The 17,901-nt window shown below is 36.8% G+C and overlaps 1 protein-coding gene across 2 annotated transcripts in view; it reads right to left on the bottom strand.

Annotated features, from left to right (window-relative positions):
* The window catches only part of APBB1IP (amyloid beta precursor protein binding family B member 1 interacting protein), a 114,464-nt gene that overhangs the window by 29,939 nt on the left and 66,624 nt on the right, over positions 1–17,901 (bottom strand). For both annotated transcript variants that reach the window (XM_074266971.1, XM_074266970.1), the window contains exons 8-10: positions 6,825–6,911; positions 5,816–5,959; positions 1,346–1,456 (exon numbers count right to left, since the gene is read on the bottom strand). In XM_074266971.1, coding sequence (XP_074123072.1) covers positions 1,346–1,456; positions 5,816–5,959; positions 6,825–6,911 — 342 coding nt within the window. The remainder of the gene's footprint in view (positions 1–1,345; positions 1,457–5,815; positions 5,960–6,824; positions 6,912–17,901) is intronic.

Here is a 17,901-nt window from a genome sequence, read left to right as displayed (position 1 = left end):
CGCAATAAAAAAAAATAAGATCCCTTGAACCCACTTATAAGAATCAGATGCTAAATAAAGATATTTCTGGTTAGCCTTCCAAGACATGGTATCAATGCAGACATTTTTCTTTTTAATTTAGTGCATGTAAGTTTGCCAATAAAGGATTCTGTTTTAAAAATTTCTTCCATTTTAAATATATTTTAAATATTTAATATATATTATATATTAATCCATATATAATATATACAAATAATTAAACGTATTTTAAACATAAGAAAGTCAATATGTAAAGAACTGACTTCTTGAGTTTTATTTTTAGTGTGCTGTCTATAAAATGCTCATCCAGGTTCAAATTCTAGAATCTCTGTCATAAATTGCAGGAGAACCTAGAGCTGAAATTCATACAGAAGCTGTAGACTAGGAGTTCTCAAACTACGGACTGTAGGTCAGATGCTGGGGGCTGAGGATGTTTATGCGGCCCGCCGGGTTATGGCAAATTAGCTAAGGGGCGGAGACAGAGTGTGAGTTTTTGTTTTTACAATAGTCCAACAGTCTGAGGGACAGTGAACTGGCCCCTATTTAAAAAGTTTGAGGACCACTGCTTTAGACTGAGGTATCCTTTTGGGTTATAGAGATTGTTCTTAATAGGACTGGAGAGCCACAGCAAGGTGACTGACCACCTAGGACGGAAGCACCTTTCCTTTCTGTACATATGTTCAAAAGATCATTCCATTCTGATGAAGGGATGGATTTTGTGGCCAGCATCTTTTTTTCCCCCTAAGTAAATATTCTCTAAAATATATAGGGAGGGACAGTTAGGTAGTACAGTAGATAGAGTACCAGCCCCGAAATCAGGAGGACCTGAGTTCAAATCTGAAATCAGACACTTAACACATCCTAGCTGTGTGACCCTGGGCAAGTCACTTAACCCCAATTGCCTTAGCAAAAATAAATAAATAAACATAAAATAAAAGTAAAAATATATGATCATAGAGAAAGAAACATTAAGCACTCAGTATGTTCCAGGCCCTTGCTAAGAAGTGGGGTTAAAGTCTTGTCTTTGACACATACTGGATGTATGGCAATGGACAAATCACTAAACTTTGCCATACTCCATGAAACTCCAATAAATTACAGATGATTCTGCATCATTGGAGATGGTTCATGGATGTAAGCATGAACTGGGCTAAAGAAATAGTAAAATACATTTATGCATACATAAATACACATACAGTGGAATACAAGTTGTTATTTTTAAAGTGGTGGTTAAGTATGTTATTTAATATCTATTGCTTAGTAGGGATGCCCAGAATCACAAGCCCCATAAATATCAAATGTAAACAAAGGACTTCCTTGCACATACCTTTAGAACAAAGCAGTGGTCAGTTGGAGCTTTATATTTCATTCTGTACTGTGTTCCATAGTAAACATTTACATTTTCAAACTGTATAAAGCAAGCCAAATCCCGAGATGTCTACAAGTGGAGAGGAATAATAATAAAATGTTAAAGAAAGATTAATTAAGAATTAATTAATTCCAGAACAACAACAACAACAAAAACCTTCCCAATTCCCAAAGCTCTTACAAGAATTTTGGACAGCTAACAGATAATGTGTCACATTTAAGCAAAAAAGCATCTTGAATTTTTTTTTTGTTTGTTTTATCTGACAGTGTGTCATGAAGGGTATCCTAAAAAAATCAAAGCCCCTTTTTTAAGAGGAAAGAAAAGAACAAGAGAATTTCTGGTTCTACTTCTGGTTCCAGTGCTCTTTAGTTTTCTAACACCTTGCACCACTGACTGACTTTGAAAGCCCCAGCTAACTGACCTTGACTTCTTCCTACTGATGCAATCAAGACAAGGTGACCACCGAGGAAAAGACATTTCATTTCAGTGCACCTATTACAAGATCTTTCTTTTCTGACAAAGGGATGGATTCTGTGGCTAGAAATAGCAGCTTGGGTTTTTTTTTTCTCCCTAAAGAAAGCTTCCAATAAGAAATAGACAGTAAAAGGCACTAAATGTACCTCTCAGTAAATTAACAGAAATTTCAGGCACTTCCTTCAAGCAAAGATGTTTTTTCTTGTCCTTTCTTTCTCTCTTTTTTTTTTCTCCTAATACTGCAGGTTCCTTCTTGCTATTTATTGGGCTTGATGTGTTGTCATGGAAACAAAATGTCTGCCTCACTGAACAACCTTCTTTGTGAAGAGTGAGTGCAATGGAGAATCTGCATATTCCATCACACCTTAATTACAAATTGGTTCTGTTTCTCTGTTCTGGATTTTTTTTTGATGCTAAATATAGCTTACAAACAATACAACTGAGAATTAGCACATGTGATTTTGCTGCTTGGTTCCTTCCCCCTTTACTGTCATATGTCTTTTTCTTTTTTAAAAAATGGAAACATTCCTGCCCTCCTCTCCCACTTTTCATACCAGCTAAAAGTTCTTTGTAAAATGTCTTATTCCAAATGTGGTAATTCAACACAATTAAAGCCTTATAATATCAACTTTCAATTAGGTATCTGAAGAAATGGCTAGAAGGACTGATAATCCAAAAGAGGTCTATTTTTGATTTTGCCAAACAATTCCTGAGTCCCATATTTAGCAAGTAACATTATACCTGTCAACTCCATCTAAGTGTTAATCAATCAGTTAGTCAATAAGCATTTATTAAGGGCCTACTATGGACCACTGTGCTAAGCACTGGTGATCTACACTAACACTGCCTTGCTAAGTAGATAAAAGAATGAATGATTAAAAAGACTTCTATTAAGCTCTTACTATCTTCAAAGTATTGTGCTAAATCAAATAAAATCATTTCCTGAAACAATATACAGACATGGACAATGCTTGTTTATTAGATATTAAACATGATGATCTATTCTTTAACTCATGATTTTAAATCAAGATGTTATTCTTCTTGGAAAGTATTCACTTGCATCTGAATACCTATAACAATGTTATGAATTCATAACAAAATTTAGGATATTTTCAAGTGAGATGCAGCCTGGTAGAGTGAATAGAGAGCTGGTCTTGAGCTCTTTTGCTTTCTAAATATGCAAGCTCTGTGATTTTCTTGTATATCCAGTTAATCTCATAATGCCCTTGGGCATCTAACTAAGATTTTAAGTTGCAGAGAAGGTGATGACTTGTATGTGTACAAGGAATTTCCTCTCCTGGGGGTTTCTATATCAATGAAACCGCAAGTCCAGGTCCCTATATTTTGAGACTTCCTTTTTTCATTTATTAGATAAATAACTAAGGATAGACTAGTATGTATGGTTGCCATTCCATTATCACACCATTTATAGAAGAATAGAATGCTGGGCCCAGAGTTAGAAAAACTCATGATTAATGTTTCACAATTATTGGAATCAAAATCTTACAACTCCCCTTAGCATACCACCCCATTTTAGTTATGTGCTATGGGTATAGTGTAATTCCTTTATCAAAATCCAAAATGTAGCCTTCCAGGTAAGGCAGACAGTTTAACTTTAATGGGAGCATGCAGAGAATCTGGGATGTTTATTTCTTAGGGAATTCCAAGTGTGAAAATTATGCTCCTTCTGCCAACCCATCTATGCCATAATAGATGACTTATCCAGGGTCATATGACTTGTCAGTGCCAGAGATGGGATTTCCACCTCAGTCATCCTGACTGCAAGTCCAGCTTCTGTCCACTATCCATATTCTCCCTAAAAACCGTCCATGGAAGTTTTATCTTAATGTGATTTCACTGCCAAAGAAAAACAATATAATATGAGTTATCTAAAAGCTTATTTACTCGTCAGAGTTGGATGAAATAAATCAAATGATGTGTCAGGAATATTGTGGGAAAGATTCTGATAGTGATAGGGAAATTCAACCAGAAAATTGCTAAGGATTCTTCCAGAAATCCTTCATTAACTTATGATATGAAAGCAGAAACAGAACACCTAATAACATTTTTGTAAGCTTCAAAACTATTGAACACTTTACCAAATACAGGACTAATTTAGGATATCTCATCCATGTTCAATAAAAGAGTTTGTTTGGGGAATGACCTAGAATGGTTTTCCTGTGTGAATCAAGGCAATATTAGATCTAGACAGGCAGGCTGAAGTTTCCTCTGAGGTGAAAATGAATCTACCTTGGGACGTTGGGGACTTAAATGACTGTCATCGGCACCTTCCGTCCAACCCAGGCAGCAGAGGGTAGTGGGCTGAGAAGGCAGAAGCCAAGTCACGTAACCTTTCTCTGTCATAATTTCCTCACTGGTGAAATGGGACTAATAATAGTTGCCTTGCAGGGTTGTAAAGAAAGTGACTATATAAATATGAGCACTTATTATTGTGATTATTCCTGTGTTTACATGAGAAAAAGAAAAGCCTGATGCAGGAACTTAAAGTAAATTCATGAGTATCAGGCCCTCTTTGGAAATGTAAAGTGAGACAGAGCAGTGGGGACAGAAACGACTCAGAAGAAATAAAAAAAGTAAGACCTTAAAATGGGTCTTAGATCAGGTCTTGGTCCTATTATCTGAATGAAAACCATAAGTAAAATTATTATTATTCTTTTAATTTAGTATCATCTCATCTGCTATTTTTGCTTCATTTTTCTGTAGTGATTGACCAAAAAAGACTGTAGAAAAATGAATTGAATATCTGTGTTTACTAGGAATAGGAGGAGAGAAAAAAAGGATGTGGGCTTGAGTCCTTGCAAGCTCCTGGAGGGCAAAGTGTTTCAGTTTGATCTTTATATTCTGCAGAGCTTAGCACAGAGCCTAGTACATCCCAAGAACTTAATAAACATTTGTTGATTGATTACAGAGAGGTAAAACCTTGGACGAAGACCATTTAGCGGCAGAGAAAAAACAGGTAAACAAACACCTGAGGTCCCTGAAAAGGGAGAGGACAAAAGAATGAACAGTGAATTGGTCTATAACTAAGGTACAGAATGCCTTGGTCATGGGGGCCATTTAATAAATATTTGTGATTGGAACCTACACGAATGGGGACCCTGTTTCTGTCCTTTAATTTGCGAATTTGTGAATGGTTTAAGTGAAGAGATCAGAAAGTACCATTCCCTTTTTTTGGCCCAGTGAAGAAAAAAGCTTTTAACATCATCATCATCATCATCATCATCATCATCATCATCATCATCATCATCATCATCAATCATCAAGTGCCTACTATGTGCCAGGTGCTTTGCTGCTAAGCCCTTTACAATGATCTCATCTGCTCCTCACAACAACCTTGGGAGGTAAGTACTATGGTTATTTCCATTTTACCAATGAGGAAGCTGAGACAAAGTTAAGTGACTTGCCTAGGGTCTCACAGCTAATAAGTGTCTGAGGCCATATTTGAACTCAGATCTTCCTAACACTTCAGGATCAGTACTGCATCCACTGTACCATCTGGCTGTCTCTATTATGATCACCAGCTATTATCACGTAAAGGATTAAGCCATCAGAAAAACTCTTATCTAGAACTATCCATCCCTTATTGATTCCAGATTAAGAGAATAGAAAATAGAAAACTGTCAGAAAATAAGAGAGTAAAAATTGGAGGAAAAGTAATCAAATAGTCTTCAGAAAAACATATTCCTGCAATTTTTTAAATATAAGGATTTAAATAAAGCTGAACATAATTTTTATTTTCAAGGCCAAACTACTAAAAGACAAAAAGTAATTTTATCAGCCATATCTTAATATGATATTTGTACAAGTGTTGTGGTGATACCAGACTTCTCAGGTATAACAGACATTTATCCTTAAAATGTCACCTGAAGATTTCTTTTCTTTCACCTTCATGAAATGCTTTATTGCTAAAATGTTTCCTTTTGACTTCCTGACCTTAGTCTTTCCTTTGGGTACATAATAAATTCCAGAAGCCCGTAAAAGAAAATAGCGTCTTTTCCAGGATTTCTTTCCATCTTCTTTCAAATAAAGAGCCCCTTCAATTTCTGGCACAATGACAGATGTCCCACAGAAACTTTCCTGTAATAGAGAGTCCAGTTACACAAAATATACAAAACGTAAACAGACATTTGTGTTCACATTTAAATAAACTCTGACAAATCATTCTTTAAATCAAGCTACTTCTATCTGACGGACTCAATGTACATGTGTGCATCCCATGGCATCTGCTTTTTAAGAAGAAAATATACTACCAGCTAATGGGAGAAACAATGGTAAATAACCGAGACCCAGTGAAAAGCAGAAGTTAGAAATTTATTCAGGTGTTGGGTTTTTTTTTTAAATTAAAGTCTGTGATGAGGAAGGCAGATGGATTTTTTTGGGGGGCCTCGTATAGCCATATGATGGTCTGTTAAGCATATTAACAATTCTCATCTTTCCAGGTGTTTCTCTCCAAATGTCAAAACTGGTTATAAAACTGCTTAATTCCATATGAGCTGCCCTAAAAAGGAGCACAATGGAGATAAAGTCTCTCTTATCTTTTTCTTTCAATAATAACACAGGGTTGGAAAGGAGCTTTCAGGCCACCTACTCAACTCTCCCTTCACTTTATATATGGGAGCAGATTGATGCCAGGTTAAATGACCTTCCCAAAATCATTATAAGTAATGATCTGGCCCCAGATCCTAATTCCAACTTCACAACCTGATTTTTGTACATTCTGAATTATAAATGACCTGGAAGCTTCTAAAACTCAATATGTCTAAAACAGAATTCATTATTTTTCTACCCAAAACTATCCCTTCTTCCTAATTTCTATATTTCTTCTTCAAGATCTTTCTGGTCTCTTTATTACACAGCCCAAGTCATCTTCACAAGACTTAGAAAGGATGACAAAGACCACTAACATCCTTGCCCTTTTTCAACACTTCCCAGTTAAACTTACCTCTAGTAAAAATTCCTTATTTTTTGCATTCATTTTCTCATTTGTTTCCTTGCCTTCTTTTTTCCCTTTATTAGCCAAGTAGAAATTCTGGGGAAAAAATGCCAAAAGGTCAAATCAGCAAGTTCTTGTAATAAGTACCTATACCTTGTACTCCACTAGAGATTGTAGGAGATCAGACAAAAGCACAATTACGCAGTTCTGCCCCCATCAGCATAGTTCCAGGAAATCAGATTTATATGTGTGAAAAAGCTAGAAAAGACAATTAGGCAGTATCATTCAACCAACAAGGATTCAAAACAGAGATTAAGTAGACTAGATCAGTCAGTGGTTGGGGATGTTACCGAAGGGATTTATATATCATGGAAGAGACAACTAAATAGCTAGTTTCTATCTAGTTTTTCAACACCAAAAACTCATGTTTTTGAATGAGTGATTCTTTTGTGTTAGGTGCTATGAGGAATACAGAATGTAACGCTCAAAAAGTTGGTAATACAGTTGGAAAGACAGTTGAATTTCATTGAGTTCATTCAAATAAACCTTTTTAAAATGCCCAGGTACTGTGCTAGGAGTTGAGAATGCAATGCTGAAAACTTTTTACAGCAAAGTTCAAAATATATGCAAAGTCATTTGGGAAGGACAGGGAGCACCTTTCAAGGAATGACCCTAGTTACTAAAAGGATGAGAAAAAGCTTAATCCTAATCCTACTTAATGTGTATTAACCCTAACCTTATTAGTTGATACTTTTGCTTTTTAGGGTTAGGGTAGGTATTTGAGTCTCAAAGGAAGGGAAGGGTCAGAGTCCAAGGCTGTGGAGCAAGAGAAGCAGCCATTGAAAATGTATGGAGACTTATTTGATTGTAAGATATATGGAAGAAAGTAGAATTTAAAAATATATGAAAAGGGTCCAGAATATTAGGAAAAAGTAGAACCAACACGACCTGGCAAATAATATAATGTGAGGAGGAGGAAGAGAGAAGGGATAAGGATGACTTGGACTATAATTTTAGAGCCCAGAAGCATCTTAAAGAAGAAATACAGAAATTATGAAGAGGGGCATTTGAGTTTGAAAGGCTTCCAAGTCATTTATAATTCAAAAGACAATTTGTGATTTGGACCTGGATTAGGAGAGAGGCTATCTTTGTATCATATGTGAATAGGATCTCTGCTAACTTTTACTATATCAGTCTAATGTTCATACATGCACAAAGAGGTTAAAATAAACATAATATGTACAATAAGTAGATAAATTAAGTGCAAAATTTTACTTGCTTCCCCCAAAAAAGTAAAATCAACTATAAAGAAGTATCAAAGGATTATCCTTTAAATCTTGATTTTTGTCATTATCATAATTGCTGACTTGAAGATTTCATGTCTAGAGTCCTGGTATTTTTATTCAGAAGACATGAAGAAATTTAATACGTGACCTATCACTTTAAGAACATAATGTATCCAGTAAAGGAACTCATTAGTCTGCTGTACAAGTGTTTATTGACCCAAGTCTATAGAGGAGACTGGAGGACAAAATAGAGGTAACAAAATATAAACTATAGGAAATCTTGGCAAACTTTGTGGAACTAGAAGTGGTAAAATGGTATTTGGTGGAAAAAAAAACCCAGAGGATGTCTGTATGTCTGATTCTTCCTATAAATGAAGATTTTTGTTCATTCTCCACCTTTTCATTGCATGTGAAAGCATTTCCCTTGTTCTTAAAGGCATTTGCAATTTTTAAAAGATTTTTTCCCTTTGCCACTTAAATCTGAAAGGATAATAATGCAGTTAGTGGCTCTAAGGCTTAGGAAAGATTGTGACCCACTATAGATTTTGTTTCATATCAGGCTTGAAGATAAATATTCCAGAGTCCCTTTTATTCCCTAAAACTTCAAAATGATAAACTATTCTAATACCATGGAAAAAGAATTACTTTAAAAACAAAACCCTACTGATTTGTCTGACTAGGTATTACTTTTGCCATGCTGTTTTCCCAATCCATTTACACATATGGATTACGCTACCAATGAGATAAAAATGGGCTTAAAAGTTTTGAGAGCATTTTTTTTTTTGGAAAAAGTCAAATTGTCATTAAGTGAACAGAATTAAGCCCCATTGAGTGAATAAAGCACAAAAGGAAATACAAAGCTCTTGGAAAACTGTTAAAGGTTGTTAAACTAAACTGTGAATGGAATCAGAAAGGTGCCAATGAAAAAGACCAATCTTTCTGATATTCTTCTGCACATGTGGTTAACTTGTTTTACATTATATAAAAAGTTTCTAACATTCCAAGAGTCTCTTTCTTTAAAAATACTTTAATCTCAGCTCCTTGATCCCATTTTCTCCCCACAGTTGAACTTTCAGACTTTTTCTTACAAGTTACAATTTCTCAGTCCATCACTTACTTAGAGATGTCACTTGTGATGAGGAAGTGGAAGACAAGTCTAGTGATCCCCGAAAGAGCCATACCAAAGACTTCCTTCCTTTCTTCCTCTCTTTATTTCTCTTTTTGTTCATTTATCTATTTATTTATTTACTGCTGAGGCAATTGGGGTTAAGTGACTTGCCCAGGGTCACACAGTTGGAAGTGTTAAATGTCTGAGACAAGATCTGAACTTCTGACTTCAGGGCTGGTGCTCTATCCATTGTGCCATCTAGCTGCCTCCCCTAATATCCTTTATTAAGTTAAATCTTGTCTGCATACTTTGGATTAAGGAGGTGAACTACATGGTTCTGTTTCTGGTAGAGATAAATATTATGGGCAAATCTGAAAGTTTGGGTCAAAAGTGGGAAGTGATGCCATCTTGTTCACTCTATATACCATTTCCACAATAGTTGGTGGGAATACAAGATTTCTAGGGAATAAAAAGGAAAGAAGATGTGGTGTGATGGGAAGAACAATGGATTCTGAGTCAGAAAACCTAGTTCAAATTCTGATTATTATATGGGTCAAGGCATTAAAGTTAGTTATGAAGCTACCTGGGCAAGGCATGTCTCTCTACTCTTCAGTTTCCTCATCTATAAAATGAGAAAGTTGGAATAGTTGAACCTTCAAAGTTCTTTCCAGCTATAGAATTGTGATTCTGTGCAGCAAGTAAAATTCTACCAAAGGAAACTACTTATCCTGTGTGATAGAGCAGGGGTAAGAAACAAGGGAATATTTATTTTTAACGTCCGCATTTTATTAGACTAAGGACTTTGTCAAGAGGACTAATCATCTAGAGTCTCTTATAAGACACAAAGGACTCATGTAAGTAGTTTATCCTCTGGGTTTGATGAGAAAAGGCATAGATACACACATAAAGGGCACTCAGTGACTGAGGACCAACTGAGTAGAATAGATAAAGAATGCTATGAAAACTCAAGATAAGGAGAAATAGTTAGGTGATAGGGGTGCTCACAGACTACTTTATGGAGGAGTTGGGACCTCAGCTGGATCTTGAAGAATTCAGGAGGAATAAGAGAAATTAAAAAATGAAATTTTAAAAATACAAAAGAGAAACAACAATAACAAGGAAGAAAAATGGGAATGGACTGAAGAGACCAATGTGGATGTATAAAGTACTCACTAGCTAACTTAGATTTTCAAAAATAAATTTATAGCAAATTGAGGCCAGGTGATGCAAGATGGATAAAAAATGATATATTCCTAAAAAAAAAAAAACAGTGTCATGAATGCTAATGCTCAAAGTGGGCTGAGACTGTGTAAGGGAGGCTGAAAACATAAAAAATTCATCTTTTTTAGCTAAATTCAAGAAAAAAGAAGGATCAAAGAAGGTAGGGGACCTTTGCTTGGCAGGGATGGGATAAATGACAGAAGAGAGAAGGTAAAGTTTCTCCTCTTGTTTTGTTTCTACTTTCTTGGAAAAGGAGAATGACCTTTATGTTACAAGTAGCAGAAAAATGAGAACCCCAAACAAACAATTTGACAGTCAGTGAGCAGCTGGTTGTCCTTGATGAATTCAAATCCCCTGGTCCAAATGAACTGCATATTCTGATCCTGAAAGAACTAGGGGATGTGAATGGTGGACTGCCATCACTGACATTTAAAAGATCATAGAAAACAGGAGTGGTACTACAAGACTGGTGAAGGATAAATGTGGTCCTGGTTTTTTTTTAAAGGGAAGAGGACACAGTTTCTTGGCTTTAATTTTTGGAAAAATTCTACAATGGCTCATTAAAGAGATAGATAAGGAAGTGATGATCACAAAGTATCAGCCTGGCTTCAAGAACAGAACATGGAAAACATCTTTTTTGGGGGGACGAAAGTTTATTAAACTAGAAGATGAGGGGAATGCTATGGACAGAGTTTCCCTAGATTTTGTTTTAGTGTGTGTATGTGTGTGTGTGTGTGTGTGTGTGTGTGTGTGTGTGTGTTTTGAGAGGCAATTGGAGTTAAATAACTTGTCTGGGATCACATAGCTATTAAGTGTTAAATGTCTGAGGCTGGATTTAAACTCTAGGGCTAGTACTCTATCCACTACATCTAGTTTTTCCATTTACCTAGATTTTGGCAAAGCTTTAATAAAGTATATCATAATACTCTTGTAGAGAAGATAGAGAGAGAGGGGTTAGATGAAAATACAGTCCTATGGATTCATAACTAGGTGGATGGGCAGACTCAAAGAATCATTATAATAGTTCAATATAGAGTTGACCAGGGATTGGTGTTAGGGCTTATACTGTTTCACTTTATTTTTAAAAATATTTTTCCTGGTAATTTCATTTTTTCTCTTTATTTTTTAAAATAATAGCTTTTTGTTTCCAAAGTATATGCTTTCAGCATTCACCTTTGCAAAACTTTGTGTTCCAATTTTTTTCCTTCCCCTCACTCCTTCCCCTAAACAGCAAGTAATTCAATACATTTAAACATGTGCAATTCTTCTATACATATTTCCACAAATATCATGCTGCAGAAGAAAAATCAGATCCAAGAGAAAAAAAGGAAGAAATCAAAAAGCAAGAAAACAAAAAAGTAAAAATACTACATCGTGATTCACACTCAGTTCCCACAGTCCTCTCTCTGGGTGCAGATGGCTCTCTTCATCACAAGACCTTTGGAATTGACTGAATCGCCTCATTGTTGAAAAGAGCCTCATCATATGATCAACTAGATTCATCATTGGACAATAATAGTTCTGAAGAAGTTCTGGAGTTTTAAAATAAACTGCAAACTCAGTATGAGTCATTAGTGTTACAGCTAATGAGATTTCAGGCTACATTATAAGGGGTAAAGAAATAGGGCAGGGATAGTCCCATAGTACTGTGACCTATCTGGGATAATGGGTTCAGTTCTGTGCACTGTGAATTAAAGAAAGGCAGTGACTGACTGGACAGAGTAGGGCAACAAGAATTGTGAAGGCTTTAAGATCATGATAAGATTGGCTGAAAGAATCGGGCTCCTCCAGCCTGAAGGGAAGACCTGGGAAGAAATGTGATGGCTCTCTTTAAGCACCTAAAGAAATGTCATGTGGAAGGGGGATGACATGGCCTTTTGGACCAAAGCAGGAGCAATGGGCAATGGTAGTAACAGTCAAATTTAGGTTTGAAGTCAGAAAGAACTTGTTAGGAGAAGTGATGGGCTCCTTCTTCGTGGATATCTTCCAGCTAATGCTTTATGTGCACTTCTCAAGCACATCATCCTGGGGATGTCTTTTGTGTCCACATTGGACTAAATGGTTGCCAAGACCTCTTCCCACTCTTAAATTCTGATTGTGTACCTTCTCTGTGTGAAGAGCTCGCCTGGAGTATTTTGGCTGCATGTAAGGAAAACAATCTTATTCTGACTGATCTTGCCACTTCTCAGGCCACCAAACTGTCCCATGTCCCAGCCAGTCTTGGTTCTTGATCATCTGATGCCCCCGCAGAGAATAACTTAATCCTTAACTTCCCTCAGCTCCCAGGCAACTCTGCTCTTGCACTTCACACGCCAGCATCCTAACTGTACCGGCCACATAAAGCTCATCAGACCACAGCTGACTTGCATTTGAGCATCTGGCATCTATTTAGGAAAAACAGACCACCCTGTGCCTACAACTGATGGTAAAGAGAAGTTTTCTTAATGACAACCAGGCTGGCAAATAAGTTTTTCTTTTCAAACAAAGTTGCTCTTTATCAGTCTTTATGAGTGTACTGCCTTGGACCATCTCACCCAGATGTATCCCATCTCTTTCGCATCTAAACATGTCTTCCATTTATTGCAAAGTTCTTCTTGCTTCCCCAACCCCTTATTTTAAAAAGGGGGATGAAATTCCTTCCATTGATTTTTTTTCCTCTTGCTTTCTCTTAAAGGGATTTTTCTACCTCTTCCCACTTCTAGGAGAGTGAAGTGGAGGTGGAATATATCCCTTGGTCTCTCATGCTTATTGCAAGTCCAGGAGATCCCAGTTTAAGAAGGGGTTGTTTGTTAATCGTTGTGAAGTCAGCTGCTGTTTCTCCATATAAACAATGTTTCTATTCCCAGAGAAGCTCACAAAAGTGTATTTAATCTGTAAAATACTTGATGAATAGTATTGTAGTATAGAACCTAACTACCATGATTAACTGTGCAAGTATGGGAAAAGATGCTCAACATTCCAGGAAGGGTTGCCAAGAACACATTCCTCACCATCTCCCCATATGTGCCAGGGTGTGGGGGCTGGACTTTGCTCCTATGATTAGGGAAGGGAGAACCTGGAGGGGAACAAGCTTGATTTTTACTTCAGAGAACTTCTAGGCCTTTTCCCATCATCTCCACTTGCATCTTCCAACAGAAATTTCCCTCCCAGACCTCTTTCACAGATTTTCTCTTCCTGTCCCTGAAGCAGAGCCACAGCCGTTTTGAAATTTTCTAAGGATTTTTAAGCATAAAAATAAAAAAAAACATTCCTCCCTCCTTTTTTTCCCCATTTCTGTGCTTGGAACATCTGCTTTTCTTCCGCTATTTGTTGTATTCTGGCTGGATCCCCTTGGCTGGAGAAACCTTCTCCCTTGAACATTACGCAGCATTTTTTTTTTTTTTGCAACTCTCTAATGCACTTATCATTTCATATTATGTAACAGGATTATCAGTGTTTGTGCTCTATTTCCACAAGACCCATGGAGTTAGTGACTGTGTCTTATCTAAGTGTTTGTCTCCACAGTGGTTAGCACAGAGCTCTGCTCCCAGTAGGTGTTTAATAAACACTAACAGCCAGCATCCTTAAAACACTGCAAAGTTTTCAAAGCGCTTTAGCTGCTAGGTAATCCCCTTTCAGCCTCACAACAATCCCGTGTTTCCTGTTTTCTTTAGTGGTTTCAGTCCTGCCTGACTGTTCATGGGGTTTTCTTGGAAGAGATACTGGAGGAGTTTACCATTTCTTTCTCATTTTACAGATGAAGAAACTGAGGCAAACAGAAGGATCACACAGCCTTCTGGCTGAGGTCACTTTTGGATTCAGGTCTTCCTGACTCCAGGTCTGGCACTAAGTCAGCTAGTCACCCAGACACCCCATGTGATAGGTCCTATTCCCATTCCTGTTTTACAGGTGAGGAAATTAGGGTGAAAAAGACTGTCTGATGCTGAATTCACAATGGGTTCTTTCTGTGTCCAAGCCAAATAACTTTTCACCCATGCCTTGTAGATGAATAAAGAAGGATGAATGAACTTCGATCTCACTCAGAATAAAAGGCCAAGTTAGGTGATATTGAATAATCTTTGAGTACCCAAAAGATCAAAGTATGATTCATTTACCTTTCTGAAGAAAATTTACTCAGTGTTCATCACCACTGACATTTTATCCAGGAGTTGAGAATCTTTGGAGCAAGGATTTTCAAACTTTTTTGGACCTCTGCTCACAATAATGTTTTTAAATCATTCAAAGCAATGTTGAGTTTCAGTCATAATAAAATAAAATAAATAAAAAATAATAATAAAAATAAAAATGTAAAAAAATGTTTCCATTCAGGGTCTGTGACCCTCTGGAACCTCAGTTAAGAAGCCCTGGAGAGGAGAGAGGAGAAAGACAGGGGATAGGACAGAGAGTGAAGGGGGGAGGGGGGAGAAATCAGGGAAAGAGAGGGAAAATATGGTGGGCAGCAGTGGAAGAGGAAGGACGCTGTGGTGGGAGGAAGGACACTGTGGTGGGAGGAAGGAGTAATCATGGGAAATTACTATGCTATCCTCCTCCTTTCTCCACTCCCTATCAGTCCTAGCACCATAGAATCTGCTCTGAACTTCCTTGGGCTAAGAAAGAATCAGGAACTTGGCTGAAGGGCAAGGAAGGTAAAAGCAGTGGGAAAATTCCATTTACATCTGGGAAATAAGCACACTGTTTGGACTCAGGCTTAGATTTCAACAGTGTTCCTCATTATCAAATAATTACTAAATCTATCATCCTTTGAAGTAAGCAGGTGCCAAAATATACCATAGAAATATACCATCTACCATATATATAAAATAAAGGACTCTACAAATAAAAATGTAAAAGAAAAGTCTGAAGGAGGGAAAGAAATATCCAAATAGTAATAGCCTAGAGGAGAAAAGAGTGCCTGTGGCCATCTGGATGGAGTTTGCACCAGTCCAGCTAGAGTCATCTATTAACCTCCCAAAGCTTACCCCATCCTTTCCCTATCTATTTTAAATTTCTTAATACAAATTTAATAACCATCAATCAAAAATAAATATGTAAAATAAGGAGTAAAACCCTTCAAAAATTCTTGATATTTTATAAGCTAAACACAAATGAATTAACAGATAACAACAACAAAAAAAGTACTGAATTCAGCACTAGATAACTTGGATTCAAATCCCAATTTAGCCACTTAAGGCCTGTGTGACTTTAGGTAAGTTACTTACAAATAATTCTCGGAGCCTCAGTTCTCTTGTTTGTAAGATGGGGATGAAACTTGTAACTACTTTGCAAGGTTGTTATTCGGTTTCATTGAGATAGCACATGTAAAGCCCTCTAGAAAACAACAACTCTGCAAAGTAACTATATATCAGTAGATATATAATATATATTTAAATAAAATTTAAATTATAAATACATAATATATTATAAATTTTTGTCTTCCTTTTTTTCAGTCCCTGGTCCTAATTATGAATACAACCATTTATTTTTGGGTTTTCCTCTTCAAATTCCATGCAGTTGAATAAATAGACTGCTATTTTATAGGGGTACAGAACTAACAAACTATCTGACAGACTTCATATGTTACACTGGATTTTTAAGGTTATGTAGTTCTCTTTCTAGGGAGATGATTTGACCTCTGTGTAAGTGAATCCCTTCAATTCCAGCCATATTTTACAAGGGGATTCCACTGTATTTATTTTTCTCCACTAGAGGCTCTCACAATTTCTTTGGAGCGGAATATGACATTTCCATCTTCCCCTTCCTTCTCTCCCCTCGTTGCCATCAGCAAAGAGAGTCATTCTGAACCTGTCGCCTCTAGGCAAGGCTACATGCTGGACCCCATCTGCAACCCGACATTTCTCAGCAAGTTTTCTCACTCGACTTCCCTCAGCAGACCACAATATCCTTTTGTCACATTGCTCGCCCTCCTACTCCCCCAGAACCAGCCACGCAGTCCAGCTAAAGTGTCTAATTCTGAATTCCACCTAGTTTTGCTGAAATCCCAGCTTCTCACCCTCCTCCCACTGTGATCACCACTTTCAATTCCACCCTGACACTCTAAAACACTGGCCTCCATATCCTTCCACCATAACTAGTGAGTAACTCCTACATTAGATAGTCTTTGCTGACCATTCTCAGTTATTATGCCTTTGATCAAGAGAACCAATCAATGAACAAACAGTTATTAAGCATCTACTATGTGTCAGGCACTATGGTAGGCACTGGGGACACTGACACACAAAATAGAATGATGGAGGAGAGGGGATGAAAGAGATACTTGGGGGGCTCTTGCAACCGAACCTTGAATAGATGAATACCAGCTATTTTGAGGTGATAAAGGTTCCAAGATAGAAGAGATTTTTAGGCAAGATTTCACAGCTAAGGCAAATGTAAAGAGAGGGGAGATGAAATATCATGTAAAGATAGAGTAGAATAAGGAAATTTATTATAGAGCCAGGACTGAAGTCAGAAGTTCTGGATTTACACCCTACCTTAGGGAGTTATCAATTGTATGACTTTGAGCAACAGGAGCAAAGCTTCTTCCTGATCCATAAAATAGGGGTGATAATACCCGAAGTCCCTATTTTTACAATGTTTTTGTGAAGGGCCCCAGATAGTCCCTTAATGATGATTCATTTCTACTCACTTCCTATAGGTTCTGCTTGTCACCGATTACTGTCAATGCTCGGTGTATTTTATAAAGGTTAAAGTAACTACAGAAACATTTATTATTCTCCTCAGGTCTGGGTCCTAAACTTGTTTTTCAAATGACAGGGAAAATGGAACTGCTTATCTCTATTACATTATAGGGAGTTTGACTCTGAGGCACAAGACTATCTCTAAACATTGATCAGGGTACATCAAATGGAATGATAATCATCACCCCAAAAGTCACTCAACGGGGTAATATCTATGCTGAAAGATAAAAGGTACACTTGCAAGGGGAGTTGGGGGGAAAATTTATAGACTAAAATTTATCTGGTTTGCTTTCTTAAATAAATACTTGCAGTCTTGTTATTTATCTCCAAAGGGATTGTATATGTATGTGGGGGTGGAGATTTGAATTTACCTCACAGCTGAAATAATTCTTTTGGATTTGAACACAATAAACTATAAGACATGCTAAAAGCAGACTGCCAAGGATGCTAATTTAGATAATTTGTATTTCCATTCCTGCCCTACCTTCCCAAATAAGAATCCCATTCTTCCTTACTATTAAGACTTGTATTTGTCTTTAAAATTACAAAGCCCTGATGGTCTGGTTCTATCTAAATTTTTAAAAAATTATACAAGTAGGATGAGGTACTTCAGCTTTACTTAAGACTTGTAATTGTCTTAAAAATTACAAAACCCTGAAGGTCTGGTTCTATCTAAATTTTTAAAAAATTACACAAGTAGAATGAGGTACTTCAGCTTTACTGACCAAAAGAACCACATGGTGGAGCCAGATAAAACTGATTAATCATTTCTGATATCAGTGAGAAAAAAGGCTCAT

Source organism: Sminthopsis crassicaudata, chromosome 5 (genome assembly GCF_048593235.1).
Source record: "Sminthopsis crassicaudata isolate SCR6 chromosome 5, ASM4859323v1, whole genome shotgun sequence".
Classification (NCBI taxonomy): Eukaryota; Metazoa; Chordata; class Mammalia; order Dasyuromorphia; family Dasyuridae; genus Sminthopsis; species Sminthopsis crassicaudata.
This window is presented reverse-complemented; position numbering and strand designations above follow the sequence as displayed.